General features: G+C 46.8%; 1 protein-coding gene across 3 annotated transcripts in view; it reads left to right on the top strand.

The window, feature by feature from the left end:
• The window catches only part of NRP2 (neuropilin 2), an 89,008-nt gene that overhangs the window by 48,493 nt on the left and 23,798 nt on the right, over window positions 1–16,717 (top strand). For all 3 annotated transcript variants that reach the window (XM_064660621.1, XM_064660620.1, XM_064660622.1), the window contains exons 11-13: window positions 2,698–2,814; window positions 5,371–5,523; window positions 15,064–15,326. In XM_064660621.1, coding sequence (XP_064516691.1) covers window positions 2,698–2,814; window positions 5,371–5,523; window positions 15,064–15,326 — 533 coding nt within the window. The remainder of the gene's footprint in view (window positions 1–2,697; window positions 2,815–5,370; window positions 5,524–15,063; window positions 15,327–16,717) is intronic.

Genomic DNA, 16,717 nt, shown 5'->3' with positions numbered 1-16,717 from the left:
ATGCATTACAATCTCTTAAAGCAAATCACACAAGACACGTACACACTAAGAATAATGATAGTTTGTCACTTTTGAAGTCAATGGTAAATATCCTGGACTGGGAATCCATTGTAAATTATTTAAACTTTAAATCAAGATTAGATCTTAATTTAAATCTTACAACATCTTAGGATGTTGTGGGAGAAGTAGGTGCCATGGTTTTCATGCAAGCAAGAGCAGCTGAGGTTCTGTGAAGAAGTGGTTGGGCAGCTCCCACACTGCTGCTTCCTGCAGCTTCCAGGAGTCTCCAGCTGCCAGATCTCTGCAGACTATTGCTGGCTGGTGCATCACAGCACTGCATCACTGCCATAAAGGGAGGCAGTCACACAAGACTTCTAACCATGTATTTGTCAGCCCTTCCACTGCATTCCTCCAAATTAGAGAATAAGAAGGGTTTGTCATCCTCAATTTCTTATGCTGTTTTTGGTCTAAATTTTCTATTACATCTATGTCCACACTCAGTTTCAATACCAGTAGCAACAGCCCATGTTTTTTCCAGGCAGGGTGCTTTACAGTCATTTCCCAGTCTGGGTAATAATTTGCACATTGTAATGTTTAAAATTCAACTGCCAAATCACAAATATCCATAGCTTTATTAATCTACAGGCTTTGTAATCAGAGCAGGGCTTGTAATCTTGTGGATTCACCATGTCATAAAAAGCATTTATATCCCTGATGCAACCTGGGGAGCAGAGATAGCCCATGGCATTATCTGCATGCTTAATCCAGGCTGGCTACATGCAGCAGCCCTTGACAACAGCAAGATATAGTCCTCCTTTGCTGGGAGGACCCAGGCATGTTACAGAACTGGCTGCAAAAACCCAGGCAGTCGCACTTGCTTGGGAACAAGATTAAGAGATGGATTAAAACAAGCTGATTAAAAATATATTCAAGTTAGGGTCTAAGCCCTTGTGCACCCCACCCAGCTGTTTCTATTTCTTATCAGCAATAAACATCTTAATTACCAAGTTAAACAGGTAACAGCCACAACTGGGCTCAAAACTAGTTGGCTAGTAACTCAATAATTGGGAAGCAGGCAGTCAGCAATTGGCTTCTTTCAAAGACCTGCCAAAATTTTTCTTCAGAAGAGTGGAGAATGATGAATGTTCACTTGCAGCTGGATTTCTCTCCTTTGAAGTTCCAAACATCTGGTTTCAATTGCTCAGTGACTTTGCATTTTGATTAGCAGTTACCACCAGTCACACAGACACTCGCAGGGCCAGGGAGGGAGAGAAAGCGAGCAAGCGAGACCTCTCTTTTTCACTTTCCATTTCACACATGACGCTGTCCTGCCTGCTATTTTCATTATCTCTTGTAACCATCGTGTTGCGGCTCTGCCATGGTAACTGATTTTTCAAGATATATTTCTGCGGCTTGTCCAGGGCGATGCAACACTGTTGATTTACATCCGCTCAGCATCTGTGTCCCATATGGGACTTGGCTTTCAAGGTCCTTCCACATTGTCACATTTCAGCCATAAATCTCAATATACAGGAACAACAATCTAAAAAAATGTACCAGCTCTAAATAACTCTCAGCTTTTGATATGTTGCCTTTACCTGCTGCTTTTTCTTTTCTTTTCTTTTTTTATGACATTTTTCTGTGCCTGGCTGCTTGCAATTTGCTTCTTGGTTGCATTTGGAGTTTTATGGGGTTGTAACAAATTTGAACTTACAAATTAAAAGACTTTGAGGTTATTTGGTATTTTATCCTGAACAAAAGACAGCCACTGGGGAAAAAAAAAAGATAAAAAAAAAAAACACTGAGGGTTTACGTACAACATGTTTAATAACAGGAAAATAACAGGGCTGAAAGGAGCCTATGGAAAATATTCAATGTATTTAGCCATTTCCTCCTGCTTATGGCTTTATTAAATGATATCCTGAAGGGTGCCGACAAAGAAACACAATCACACATAACTGAGCAAAGCTGCCTCTTTTTAGAAGTGGAAAGAATCAAGCCTGCTGTATTCCACTTAATGCACCCATAAAAGGAGAGTTTTCTGGAACCTAATGTCATTTACTGTTGATCTTAATATCCTTCCCTTTCTTGCTTAAATTTCCCCTGACACCTGCTTGGAGGTTCTTTCACATGGACCACATTGGAGAAAGGGAAATTGGACAGAGACCCTTTGAAGGCATAGTCAGGAGCCTGAAGTGTGAAACCAGATGCTTTCTGCAGTGAGCCAGAGCGCACTAGGGGATCCTCTGGGTCCGTTTGCGGTTACATCATTTGTGGGTTTGAGTGACTTGTTCTATAAATTGGCACAATTGTTGGGAATGTTGTGTGTGTTTTTTTTAACGTGTCATATGCCTTTATGAAAGAAAAAGATGTTCTGCCTGTGATCTCACTTATCCAGTAATGACAGCTAAGTGGATTGCCAACACCAGTGTAGATTGTAGATTAAAAAATTAAGAGAAAAAGTAGTGTGTCCAACAGGAACTCCAAATCCGTAGAACTCCCATATGGAAACAGACAGTTCACTTGAAGTTCAAACCATGCTGACATCTGTAGCGCGTGGAAATTTCATAGTATTCTTGTTTTATCTCTTCCTGCCATTTTAAGAACATGAGAAAAAGATTTTTTCCCTTGTTTCGTAATACCTGGGCTTCTTGTACTGTCTGTTGCAAACAGCATCTCTACTCCTTTTTTTTTCAGATGTAAAGCCCACTGCAGAGACACTGGTGCCCACTTTGAAGAGCGAAGAGACCACCACCCCATACCCAACTGATGAAGATGCAACTGAGTGTGGTGATAGCTGTGGAGATGAGGAGGGTATGTATCAGAGCAGCACATCTTTATCTCAATAAATGATGGGTTAAGAGCTAAGAAAATACTCTTATCTTCCTATTAGCTTTTATACATAGGGCTGATTCCTGGAAAGCTTAGGGTAATATTATTAGTGATAGGCCAGGATAAAAAAAACCCCAAACCAACCCATAAACAAAACCTGCCAAAATCTGATAAGTTATATCAAGGAAGGACAGAAGAGCAAGAGATAGCAACTAAATGTGTCCCTACAGTACAAGACACAAAGAGCTGCTCTCCAAGCCTCCTTACATGACCTGAAGAAACTCACTTAGTGCCCTGTTTAGAGCCACCTGCATTCCAGATCCCCTTGGCTGGATGTCATAAATTCAGAAGGTGATTCAGAGGAGAGATTCAGACTGCCTGGTATGCAGGGCTCCTTTGCAGAAGTCAACTGTGGGAGTAAATCACAATGTTTATCGAAGACTAATGTCCTGAACACTTATCTGTGTAAGGATCATCTTCCCTAATATCAGTGGCTTAAAAGGTAGGAGAACAGCCTGGGCTCCTTGTGCAGGCAGCAGAGAGAGGAACAGTAACACTCCAGGCAGGATTTCATCCGCGCAGTCTTAGATGGCTGTCAGATGTACAGGAAATGGTTTGATATCTGTGGCACTTGCCTGCCTCTTCTGACTATGGAAGAGGCCAAATGTTAGTTTAGACTACATGCTGTGCTTGTTAAGAGCCGGTGCTTGGAGAGGGTGATCTTCTCTGCCTCAGATCCCTACCTGTACAAGCAGACATCATATTCTTCTGCTCCTTGCAAGGGCAATGTGAGCATCTAAAGTTTGTGAAATGCCCAGATGAAGAGAAGAGGGCTTGTCAGAGCTGAGCAAGGTTAGTTGTACAGTGCAGTATGCAGGAGATGCACTTCCCTGGGCACGACAGCAGAGCCTGGGCCTCAGCACTGGAGCATTTACACAAGGACTTCAACAAGAATCTCACAAACTATCCTTTGAGATAGCTCCTAGGACTTCTGTCACTTCAGCTTTCAGTCCCAGAGGAAAAATTAATGGGTTTTTAAATAAATAAATTCAAAAAAGAACATTAATTGGCTTTTTCACACCTCCCCTGGGGATTCTGCTGTAGTTTAGTTCTGGGAATGCAAGTTACAGAAGTAGCTCAAAGGGCCTGATTCTCATTGCTTTGCCTCAGTGATAAGCCTGTGCAACCCTGCAACCGTTGAGGCACTTGGAAAACTGCTGAGAGGAAATTTAGGCCAGTAATAGTCTCTGCAACAACAAGATTCCTGGGTGCAGTCCAGGGCAAGAGAGCAAGCAGAGTATGCTGTGGAACGTGGAACCAACCTCCCTGTTAACTTCCCTCAGATTTAGCAACAATTTTCATTCTCATACTCCATGAAACAATGAGTGTGTTTCTCTGGACAATCAGATTTATGACAGCCAAACAGAAACAATGCTACTCTCCAGGGTATGAGAGATTGGAATAAAAAGATCCATGATCTCCATTGTTTTATTTTGGAGTGGGAGCATGTAAAAAAAAAGCCCTCTGCCCCTTGCAGCAAAGTTCCCTTGATGGCTATCACTGGAGTCACTCACCTCCTTCTTGCTCTCTCTCACTTTGTGGGCACTGTGATTTAAAACTTCCTCTTTGCTCAGGAAAAACCTGGCCTATAATTAGGCTCAGACGTGCATGTCCACTGAGTGCTTGGGATGGATTCAGGCCATTTCTGGAGCCTCCACGCCTTATGACTGCTTCCCTCAACCAATGGAACCAGCAGCTGGCTCGCTGTTACATGCAGCCCCTGGCATGTGCCCGCCTGCCCACAGCCCTGTCTCTGCAGGAAAGCTCTCCAGAGCTTTCAAAGCTGTTGTCACAGGGGAATTAGCTCTGCTTCTGTTTCACAGATGAGAAGTTAAATGACTCTCCCAAAGACCATGTGGTGAGTCCATAGCAGAGCTAGAAATAGAGGCTGTCTCCTTTCACTCAGGATCCAAAAGCTTGAGCTCATGGTGGCCGCACATTTTCCCTGGTAGCATTTCCACAAGAAGGTAGGAAGCGGTGAGTGACAGCTCTCCACATTGACAGACAGCTCCCGTCTGGTGCAAGTGGCTAGATCTGTCACTCAGGAGCTGGGTTTCTGGAGCACTTGAGATTTTCCTTTTGGAGTCAGAGCAGGAACTGCTGAGCATGGGGCACTCAGGAAGCACTCTTCCCTGACATTTAAAAGGCATTTAATATTGACCACTTTAGGGGATGAAGAGAAGGTGCTTAGATTAGAGTCTGGAGGCATTTGGTGCTTGCTTTTATATTTGCTTACTTTGGTGGATTAGCCACAGGACATGGTGTGAACATTTTGATGATGCAGAACTTAAGGCTGATCCTTGGAGCTGAGGAAGTGTGAGATAGGTTAAAAGCATCAGTATGAGTGAGATTTCATGCTTTCTTTGATATTGATGGCTTGCAAGCTATTTTAGTTTTCAGTTGGTTTTCAATAGCAACCCTTCATGGGTAGGTCATTTTTTAATCCAACTTTATTTTGCTTTTCTTTCTTTTTATAAGATTTCCAGCTCCCTGCAAACTTTAACTGCAACTTTGATCTTCCCGAAGACCTCTGTGGCTGGTCACACGACTTGGCAACTGGTTATACATGGTCTTTTCAGCCTACAAGCACCTGGATTGGCAACTCTGAACCAAGCCCTGAGACTGTGCCTGGTAAGATGGTTAATACTAAAGCAGGGAAGAGGGAGTTGATGGGGCTTTCTCCATGCAAACAGTATAAATGATTATCGCACAGCTATCACAAGTTTTGAAGGCTGTGCAGAGCTGAACATTTTCTTTTATGGAAGCTTTCAGATGCTTTGCTCTATGGTTCATGATTTATTTATAGGACTGTGACCACTGGCACTGAATTATTCTAACTGTCCTCTTGAGATAGCCTTGAATCCAGCAGTGGGTTTTGAACCCCCTGTGGCTGTGAAGGTTAGCCCAGGCTTTCTTCCACATCCTCACCCAAATGTCTTCTGTAGGATCCAGTGCTTTTTCCTCAGAATGCACTTCTTCCTCCCATATGTTACTCAGATTGCCCATAGTCTTCAGATATTCTGTACTGTGGGCTTGCATAGGTTAGATTTCAGTCTCCTCCAAGTGAAGAATTAGTTAAGCCCTAAGAATGCTGAAAATGCCATCTTCTTGCTGTTTGACTTTTTTTCTCTTCCATGCTTTGGAAGCAGAAGATTTTCATGAATGTGGCAGAGGACCTCACTGAGATGTGCTGGCATGGGTTGGAAGGGAGCCTGCCTCTGGCAATGTGGTTGATAGATCAACCACATTGATCAGCTTCACATCTTGGAACTCAGCCCGAGACTAGTGCACTTTCCTTATCCCTCATTGACTTTGTGGCATGGTTGTCTTGAAGAACACTTGCCAGTTTCCTTGTAACAGTAGACTGCGTCACTGTAGCATCACTTCACTATCAGTCACTGCCCGTGAAACTCAAGACTCCCCCCAGGGGAGCTGGCCGATCTTACCTGTCTTCAGCTCTGCCCTGATGCCCGGTGATTCCAGTGTCTGCGTGTCATGCTCCCAGGGAGCCGTGCATGCTGTGGGCTCCTCCTCGCCCTCCCCTTGGTAAGGTTGAGTCTCGAGATGCAAACATTCAGGCGAACCTGTTAGCCACCTGGCAGAGTCGCTGGCCAGATTGGCAGTGCCGCCAGCCAGTTGGAAAGCCATGCAGCCAACACCTGGTAGGCAGTGCTAAAGAGGAAAATATGTATTCTAGAAACATATGGGAAGAGGAGAATCTGCTACATCTCCACACACAAATCACCCCCACACAAATGAACACATCATTTTTCCCTTCAGCTCCTGAGGTGCTCAGCTTTTTTCTAAGAGACACGGTAATGCTGTAAGTGCAGCCCATATGGACATCTGACGAATTCTTTGGCGTGACATAGGGACACAGTGTCTGCTATGGAGAAAAATATTTTCATATGTCAAGTGTTTATCTCTTCAGCATTTGAGTGCTTTAGAAGATTAATATCTGGAGCTCAGTGGAGCCTCAGGCAATAGGAGAGAACACTTACAGCCAGCCCCAGACTTAATAACCCTCCCCATCTCATTCTCTGTAATAATGTTTAATTAATATAAGTCTCCTGCAAGTAGGATAAAAATTACTTATTTTTATAACTCAGACTCAATTTTTCATTTCATTTCCTCTCCCCCGAGTCTCCCTACAATTAGTTGGCCATAGTTTCTTAGAAGATTCTGTTGTAGCCCAGGAGAGGCTGGTGCTGCCTCAGACAGCTCAGCATGCAGTTCTGTTTTTTACACTTCTTCTACTCTCTCTCCTTTTTCTCAGTTATGAATTGCAAGGTCTCATCACTGGGGCTGGGGCACGTTGTCCTGCTGAGTTCAGTAATCTGTTTTTGTGCGAGAGCTCTCCCTTACAGTGCTGTGCAGAGTCAGGCAGCAAAGCACTGTTGGGGTGCAGGCAGCTGCTCAGGCACTGCCGGCAAGTCACGGGCTGTACAGGCAGAGGAAGAGGACAAGGTAGTGGCTCCAGGAGGCTGAAGTGACTTTCCCATATCAGCAGAGGAAGTCAGCAGCAGACACCAAGCACAGGCTGGGCAGTCGTCATTGGTGCTGCCATGGGATCTGCCTCCTGGATGGGTTGGGCAGGGCTGTGCCCTCCGGGCATCTCTGCCACTACCTTGCCCACATAGCACAGGGTTGCAGAGGGGTCGGGATACAAAGGTGTCACTGCCATGCCTCTCTTTGGTCCTGCTCTTAGAAATTAAGAAGGCATGACACAAAAGGAAGCAAGTATTTGCTTTTTTCCTCCCCGCGCAGCTTTTAAAAGCAACTCTAGAAACATGAAAAAGAGGCGATGCCAGCTCTTGGTGGGGACAGAATCAAAGCATTGTTTGGTTCACACTCCCCTATTCTTCCCCTGCCTTTCCCTCGTTCTCCCTCCAGCACTTTGTTTCTACTTAGAAAATTCATGCTCAGACTCCAGGGAGCAAGGAATGAAAAGCTGTTGTTCGGGGTGGTCTTTACTTATGAATTCCCCACCCTGGGGTGAGCAGTTGGGTGAAGGAGAGCAGCTGTGCTTGGTTAGAGACAGGGCAAAAGCTAATAGGAACTCAAAGCTGCTGGAGCCCAATTTACCCTGATTTAAAGGTGCTGGCCCAGGCTAGAGGCCTGGCTGCTCCACGGTAGCAAGGAAGTGTGCTGTGCCTTTAAGAGCCATGTGGAATGTGTTTCTGCTTCTTTTGAAAATAGCAAAACAAAAATTAAAATTAAAAGGGAAAAAATAATAATGAAAGGAGGAGCCCTGGCTCAGTCTACATAAGAGAGAGGGGGAAGGAAATGACCATGGTGAAATATCCTCTGTGAGGCACTTGATTAGAAAAGTCTGCTGAGAGACAAGCCTAAATTCCTCAGATATCTCCCAATTTCGTTTTATGCGTTGTATGCAATTCCTCCTTGTCTTTGGCACGGAGAAGTTCTCAAGACTGACAAGACACCCACTGCTCTCATTCCACTATTTTTATTTCCAGGATACTCTTTCAGGCAGCTCTGCATTTCTTTTTTTAGCCCTGTGTTCCTTGGGCTCTTCGCACCATGGATTAACTCCAGCGTCCTTTCCTGCAGTCTCCCATTACACGTCTGGGGACCTCATTGGTGAAAGTGCACTCAAAGTGCCCAGCTCAGCAGAAGCCCAGCATGGTTCCAACTGCTACCTGCCCTTTGCAAGCCTAGAAAATACCACTGGCTCCCTTTTCCATGCCCCCACAGGAGATTGCCAGGATTTTTCCCTCTATGGACTTTAAGATGCTTCCCATCCCTAGAAAGATTCCCCTTAGCTGCACCTAGCAAGCTTCAAGGAGCAACAAGTTCAGGTTTCAATGAGATTTCATCCCCCCTCCTGCTGCACGCAATGGCAGCATGCCATTGGTGTCAAGATAAAGGTCTTAAGACCTGAAAATAAATCTGAGTTGATAACTTGGGCACCTCAACTCTTCACCATCTTTGAATTTCACTGGAGTCTTGATCCTAAAGGGTGTAAAGATCCTGGGTCATATCCTTAGGTGGCAGGTGTGGTTGCATTGCTCTCAGTGATGCTACACTAATAAGCCAGCAGTGAAAAGCTGGAATGGGTGTGTTTTGCCTATTTTTTTCCTTCTCTTTTCTTGCAGTGCTTAAGCAAATACCTTGTGGTCCTAGAAGAGCACTGTGGGGTCTGCAGCTTTACCATGTACTGCTTCTCATTTAGGCGAGCATGGCGCCAGGGTCAGAGCCCTGGCAGTGTTGTGAACCCTGTGTTGTTTGGCTGTTGGCAGCTGTACATGCACACAAAAAAGGAAGCACTTTTAACCTTGCAGCTCTCCTGACCACACAGCTCTTGGGTTGGGCTGCAAAACCCACTGAGAGCTTCTCTTCTGGCCACAGCCTAGCTGCCTTTGAGGGTCAGGAATGCTGCTCATTTGGGTTGTGGGCAGTGCAGGGAAAGGTTTATTTGTTTCAAAGTGTTTTCAGCAGAGGAGTGTTTGTAGTGCTCTGGAGTTTCGTAAGAGCTTATTTTTTAAGAGAAACAAATGTTGAGCTGGTTTTAAGCTGAGGGTGACCCCTTTACCATTCTTCTATTTTTCCCATGGGATCTTTAAAAGGGAAAGTTTCATATTTTTCCTGCAGTCCATGAGAACTGCTGCCTGAAGGCCTTGATTCTACTGTGTCCAAACCAGCAGAAAGGTTTTCATGGTGTTAACAAGCAGGGCTGGACTAAACTGGGTCTGCACTTACTCTCATGAGAATCTCAGGGCTTGTGCCTTGGGGACACATTTTGACCTCAAGGGTCAATCCTTTCTCTTTGAAGTAGGAAGGAATTTTACATGTGGGGTAGTGTGAAAGTCAAGCACTTCTGTGCAGTGAGTGGGCAGCTGCACACTGTGGGAAGGAGACCACATATCCAGCACTGCCTCACCTCACTCCCCTCATGTGTGGTGCTGATTGCCTCTCAGCAAAGCTCTACAGGTCTCTCCAGACTCTTGTTTGCACAGTGAGGACAGCAAATGCTAAAAAGTCCTTTGTGCCCTGGCCGCCTGCAGCTTGGTAGAGCTGGGACACCCCAGCACCCAGCTCACAAGAGATTTGCTGAGTGTCAGCTGGGCTGTGGGAGTTCCCTGGCTGCAGGCTAGGGCTGGTCTGTGTCTGTCTTTGTGTCCATACTATCTTTCATGAGAGAAAGGGGTATGGCCATGGTCTGCCCCTGCATTTCCAGCAAAGCTCTCACTCACTTGGGCTGGGCTGGAGGCAGAGGAGAAGAAACCATTCCTCTGGGGTCACCCATTTGTTCACTGCTTGCCCGAGTCTTTAGTCACTTTTTGGACCCAAACACCAGTGACACACCCTGCCTAAAAAACCAGGCTGGAATGCTCTCTAGAAAGCAAGCCACCATCTCTCAAACCTTAGTGTGGGCACCACTCCATCGCTTCACAGCAGTGCCTCAGCAGCCTGTGAGTCACAGAGCCTGATTTGGGAAAGCGTGTGCAAGCATGAGCAAGCAGCAATGAGCAGACTGTGCGGTGGAAGTGGTTGATGCCCTCAGTGGTGCGTGCACAAACACTGGGCACAGGTGGGTCTGCACACACCCTTACGTGTAGGGGCATGCAGGGTGCCAGCTGGGCTGCCAGAGGACGGAGGATGAAGCTCAGTGACAGGCAGCTCACTTAGCATAAACGTCAGGCTCTAATGGGCATTTGATTTGTCAGGGACACTGCGCCCTCCCTGTGCTCCTGTAGGACTCACAGTTGCACAGTGCTGTTGAGGATATGAGGCTTAATTGAGAGGATGTAATGGCTGGTCCATTAGAAAGGCTTCAGAAAGCAGGCGGAAAGCTTGGTTCTGGGCAAGTGTGGGGCTTTATGCCTTTTGAAGGACTGATTTAGAGACTGAAATGGCAAGGACTTGGCAGGCTAATTAACACATAATCAAAATTGAGGGGATTTTCCAGCAGACACAATGATCTAGTTAATATAAATATTAGCTTTATGGAGGATTGACTTCGTTTGGTAAATGAAAGTCTGTCATTGAGGAGAGGCCTGTTACTGAAATTACAGCAGCAGCCTTTTAAGGTGAATTTGCATGATTTGCCAAAAAAATTAAAAATATAATAACTATCCAATTTCAATCTGCATATTCATGCAGCTGCCATTCCCTTGCTACCAGATCCCCTGAGGGGATCTGAGAGGATCTGCTTCCCGGGAGTGGCAAAAGCTGATGCAGCCTCCAACTCACATGCCCCAGAAGAATGGCAGGATCAGGGCCCACTGGGATGTCTCCTTGGCTGTGACACAGCATGGTTGGGGTGGTATTTGGGGCTATGCAAGCAGCAAGACACTGCCTGGAGCAGTGTTGTAACCTATGGGATTTGACCGACAAGAGGTGGCTGCTGTTGGAGTGTGGTGTTGCCACTAAAGCACACTGCAAAATAAACTCTGCAGTGAAGAAGAGTGCAGTGACCTTTGGAGGGACATAAGTGAAGGCAATTCAGCGTGGTCCCTCCATGGGAGCGGCAGCTGTAATTCAACAATATCCAGTGAGGGGGAAATGCAGAGGGCATCTGAACACTCAGTAGTTGCTTGTGTACTTGCTGCCCCACATGTTTTGCTGGAACACCTCCATATGTTCTGCTGAGATTCATGAGGGAAGGTGCTTTTGTTGGGAGAGAGGGTGAAACATGCAGGACCCAAGCACAGTCAGGCTGACCTTGCAGAGAGGGTGGCTGCTGTATCTTGTGCTTGCAGCCTGACCCAAACTGTGAGGCTTCATCCCCCACTGCCCTTAATGTTCTCTCAGATGGCTTCCTAGCAGGAGGGGACAGGTGCGCCAAGAGGAAACCGCGTTGGCCAGATGGTTGTTTTGCAGACCCCAGCTGGTGATTTATCCGGGACTCACTGCCATGCACATACGAGGGGCTCTGCCGTCATCTGGCTGGGGTGGTTCCATGTTCATACTACTGGCTCCCCTACATCCAGATGATCCCATAAATCTTCATGAGATTTATGCCATAGCCTCAGTTGCAAAAGAGTGGTAAAATGCCTGAGCAGGTTTGTCCTGCCTTTTTTTGAGCCAGTGCTTTGAACTACCAGTGCCAGTTCTGCGGGGGATATAGCTGGAATAGAGACTGCAAAGCAAAGTTCTGGGAAAGAGATTAAAATGCATTTCTGATCCTGGAAGAATTGATCAGCTCATCGTTGCAAAGCTCCCTTCAAGTGTTTTAACAGGGAAAATCAGCCTCTCAGGTGCTTTCTGTGCCAAAGGCTTCCATCTACTCTATCAAACAGAGTGACTGCTGGAACCACCAGGCTCCCACATGCTGTTCCAACAATTAGCTCCACAATGCCCTTATTCAGTCAATCTCAGCAAATTCGTGGGGCTTTTCCAAAGGTCCAGCTAGCCATTAGAGTGATCCAGCCATTTCATCTTCAAATGACATAAAAAGTCATACCTGCTTGTGCTCAGCTTTTCACTCCAGAAACTGGTACCAGGAGTGAGAGCATGTGGTGCCCAAACCCACTGCTACTTGCAGGGGAGCAGCTGGATTCATCACCTGAAGACTAAGCCTTCCTGCAGCCCTTGGGACTGCCAGTAGGTCCTGGAGAACTCTGTGTGGCCCAGCAAGAGTTGGGCAGGGAGCACAGGAGATGGAGGGTTCCTGGGACTCTGAAAGGTCCTGTGTGGCTGAGGGGAGCATTGGTTTTGGCTGGATTTGAGGAGTTTCTATGATTTTGCAGTCTGATAGGAATGGGAACAACCAGAAGGGCGGTGTCAACCCTGGCAGGAGGGATGTGATTCAGATGCACACAGGCTCTTTTGCTGAAGTGTCAGAGGCAGTGACACTGGGTCCCACCAGCTCCCAGGGTGGGAGGTGTCCAGCTGCACAATTAACATAGTCCCCTGAGGTCAGCTGTAGGCTTTGGGTGGATCTAAGGATGGCTTGCATCCCTGCACTCAATCAAGCTGCCTAGGCAGTGGCACCAAAGGTTGGTCCTGAACTTTGAGGATCTGGATTTGATCATTCTTGAGCCTGGCTGGTGCTTTTATTAAAGATTTGCCTGTGAGACCATTTCAGCTGCGAGATAAGTGTATGACCACGGTCTGATATTCTCCCTTGTTTGTTGTTGCTGGTTTTTTCTTGTTGTTGCTTTTTTATTTGAAGAGGCTTGTAGTGAATTACAAAAAGAGGATTTTAATTCAGGAGACCTTGATGACTTATTATGCCTTATCGCTCCTTAGGCATGGAGTACAGCTTGTTCTTTTTTTTCCTTCCTCCACTTGTTTATCTCCCACATCTCCTCCTCCACTACTACCACTCTGAGGTAAATCACAAGAACACTCCTCCATTAGAGAACGGCATGGTACTTTTTCAAGTGATTTCACTCAGGCAGGAGTGGGCAAACATACTTTAATCTTTTTTTCTGCTACTGTTTGTTGGCGTAAAGTGCCAAGTGGCCCAGGTACATTTCACAGGTACTGGAAAATATTGCTAAAAAATGTTGCTCTTTCTTTATGTGGCCAGTCAGGGACAGATTTGTCCTTCACACAGTAAAATCAGTGAAAGTTCATAGGAGTGGATACACTGTTGAAATATTTTGATCATACATCCCAGGAGTCGACTGTTGTCAAATATTCCTGTTGTCTTGTCCTAAATTTATTTTAGAAACCAACTCACAGTGGTTAGTTTCAGTTCTCTGGCAGTGACAAACTTGCAACAGGGCCAGGGCCATTGATAGATCTCCCTTGGGCTGGGATGTCACCTGATTGCTGAGCAGCAGCGAGGCCAGCTGCCATTTCCTGGGTGGGACCTGTCTTTCAATGGATTCCAAGTTCAGGTCTCTCTGGTTTAAGTTTTGAAGGTGTTCTGAGTGTGCTTTGCAAACATTCTAAGTGCAGACACTGCTGTTCTTGCCATTGCTGTGGGCACTGAAACCGCCGAGAGAGTAGGGCAAGCAGGAGGCAAGCTGCTGCTCAGAGCTTTGCCTGTCAAGCACAGCAGGCTAAGAGATGGGGAAAGGAAGCAACAGACCCTTCATTGCAGTCCTGGAGCAGAGATAACCCTCCTAGGCTGTAGGAGGGCTGGCACATTCTGGCATGAAGCACCAGTGGCACTTGCCCACTGTCTAGCAAGGGCAAGTATGTGCATCCCTCTGTTGAGCAAAATACAAAATCCAGCAATATCTGTAGTTGGCCTGTCTGTATCGCCTTGTACTGCAGGCACTGCAGTCAGAGCAACCCAAGGGACTCTGTCCTGATGTTGGTCATGATGGGGGGACAGGTAAGGATCACTTCAGCTTGACTTGGCTTTCAGTCTGTGCTAAGGGACTTCAGACATCCAAGCTGCAAATGGGAAACTCCTTGAGGAGGCTTCTTGTCAGAGAGGGCTGGAAACCACTGATCCCAAATGAAGTCAGCTGTGCCCAGGGATTTGTATCCGTGGGCTTTTGCTGCTATTGGTATTCAGATCAAATATCTGCAGTTCCAGTCTCAGCCTTAAACTTCCCCTGGCATATCAGACGTATCAAATCTCCTCCCCAAGGATTGACAAAAAGCATGGTACAATTTAAATGTAGTATTAAAGCAACTGAATCCTCTGCTGTATTTATTTCAAATACCTTCAAGTTTGCAACCACCCAGTCATCACCTATGCATGCTTCACTCATTGGGAGCATGTCCTTCCTCTGGGCTGTGCTTTAGAGGCTCTTTTCCTGTATTAGGGAAAAACTGAGAGCCAGGGTTCCATTTTGTTGTGTGTATCCTCTAAACAAGAAGAGTTGTCAACACCAGCGTTTAGAAAAACCCACCTCAGGCTTGTTCACTGAGCAAGCTCCCAGAAGAATAATACACATACCTCCTGCCGATGCAATTATTGTGGCATCACTTCTTCTGACAGTAGCTTGCTCCTGCTCTTTAACTTCTCCTAATTATGTCAGTCTTCATCTTACCACTTTCTGGTTTTGCTGTTGGTCTCCTACAAGAGGGTGGTGGCTGGTGAGGGAAGCAGGCTACTTGATGCCTTGCCTGGGCTGCACAGGGTGCAGCGGTGGCACAGCTGGATGAGCATACAGAGAGTGCTGGTGTGAGACCCCACTTCTGCAGGCATGAGGCTGCACTGCCAAAGCCCCCTCAGGAGGTGAGACCCTTGTTGCCAGTGGCTGCAGAAAATAATATAATGGTGTTTTCCTCTCTGAACAGATGTCAAGAATTACCTGCAGCTGCAAAGCAGTGGAAGGCGGGAAGGACAGCGAGCCCGACTCATCAGCCCCGCCATCTATCTGCCCCAGAGTGCTGTCTGCATGGTTTTCCATTACCAGGCATGGGGCAGCAATGGGGTTATGCTACGGGTCTGGCGGGAAGCCAGCCAGGAGCACAAGGCACTGTGGGTCATCACGGAGGACCAAGGGGAGGAGTGGAGGGAAGGTCGCATCATCTTGCCAAGCTACGACATGGAGTACCGGGTAAGATGCTCAGGAAAGGTGTGCTAGGCCAGGTATACATCTACAGCATCTTGATTTCAGTGTTTCAGAGCCAGGGCCCGTTCATCATTAGGGACTGTGGCTGTTTTCATTGTGTTTCTCAAGTTACCATAGTAACTAAACGACAGTGTTTGTTATTCTGAGAGTGCCTGTCTTCTGCACAGACTTGGGCCTTTGTTCAGCCTGTTGCCTTTTATATTCCTCAGATCTCCCACTTTGCAAATACTCTCCCTTTTCTTTTTTTTTTTTCATTTTGTTTAGTGCATTTCCTCCCCCTCCAACTAAAGGTCATCAGATAGTCTGACCAGAGGCAGGCGTTCAGCTCTAGGGAGCAAACCCTGCAGCCAGGAGAAGTGGAAAGCTAGGAGGGAGCAGAGCCAGCTCTTAAGGGTGTCAGCAAACAGCCATTCTCCAGCCTCAGCTGCAAGTGCTGACATGAGAGAAGGAAGAGGGAATGTGAGCTCATTTGTAATTCCACTTCTCGGATACCATAGACCAGATCAGAGGGCTGGGTACAGTGCTGTGGGATCAAGGCCCTGTCCCACTGTCAGGAGGTCAGTGGAAGAGAAGGGATGAGCTGAAGGGAGGAAGGGAGCTGTGCTGCTCGCCACAGCTGCCTGAGACCCTCTGGCACAGCTGTACCAGCACCCCGTGGAGAGGCTGCTGCTTCCAGGAGCATCTTTGGCATGGTTAGCCCTTCTGGGCAGCGTGATGTTTGCCAGGGAGCCAGGGCTACTGTTGTCACTTGCTAATGAGCATCAGCACAGCATCCAGCACTCTCCAATGCAGAAGGAAATGTACTTGCAGGCTTGAGGCAGCATTTTAATGACCACCCTGCTGGGGAGCCACACTCCAGCCAGATCCCAGCCCTGATTCTGACTAAGGGAGGAGCTGCAGCTGTCAGGCCACTGACCCCTCCAAACTGCTGCTTCCCATGTGGCTTGATGGCCCGAGGTTGGGACCCACAGCTCAGACACTCCATCCCCTGCACAGTCAGATGCCTAGCCCTTCAGGGAGGTGTCCTTGGCAGGCTGATGTGGATCTCAGGCACCCCAGATAAAAGGGGGCACCTAATATGGGGAGAGGAAGTTTGTGAAATACATAGCCCTAGGAAAGTATTTGGACCCTTAGAATCATAACATCACTAAGGTTGGAAAAGACAACCAAGATCATCAAGTCCAGCTGTTAACCTAGGCACCACCTTTAATGTTCAGCATTAAAGCGTATCCTCAAGTGCCACATCCACATGCTTCCAGGGATGGTGATTCCACCACTTCCCTGAGCAACCTATTCCAGTGCTTTGAGAGTAGGCGTGGAGGTATAAAACAAAAGCTTTGCACTGGAGCTGCATGGCTAGTTTGCATATATGGGTT

The sequence above is a fragment of the Pseudopipra pipra genome, chromosome 7 (assembly GCF_036250125.1).
Source record: "Pseudopipra pipra isolate bDixPip1 chromosome 7, bDixPip1.hap1, whole genome shotgun sequence".
Taxonomy (NCBI): domain Eukaryota; kingdom Metazoa; phylum Chordata; class Aves; order Passeriformes; family Pipridae; genus Pseudopipra; species Pseudopipra pipra.
Note: the sequence above shows the minus strand (reverse complement) of the source record. Positions and strands in the feature narration are given on the sequence as shown.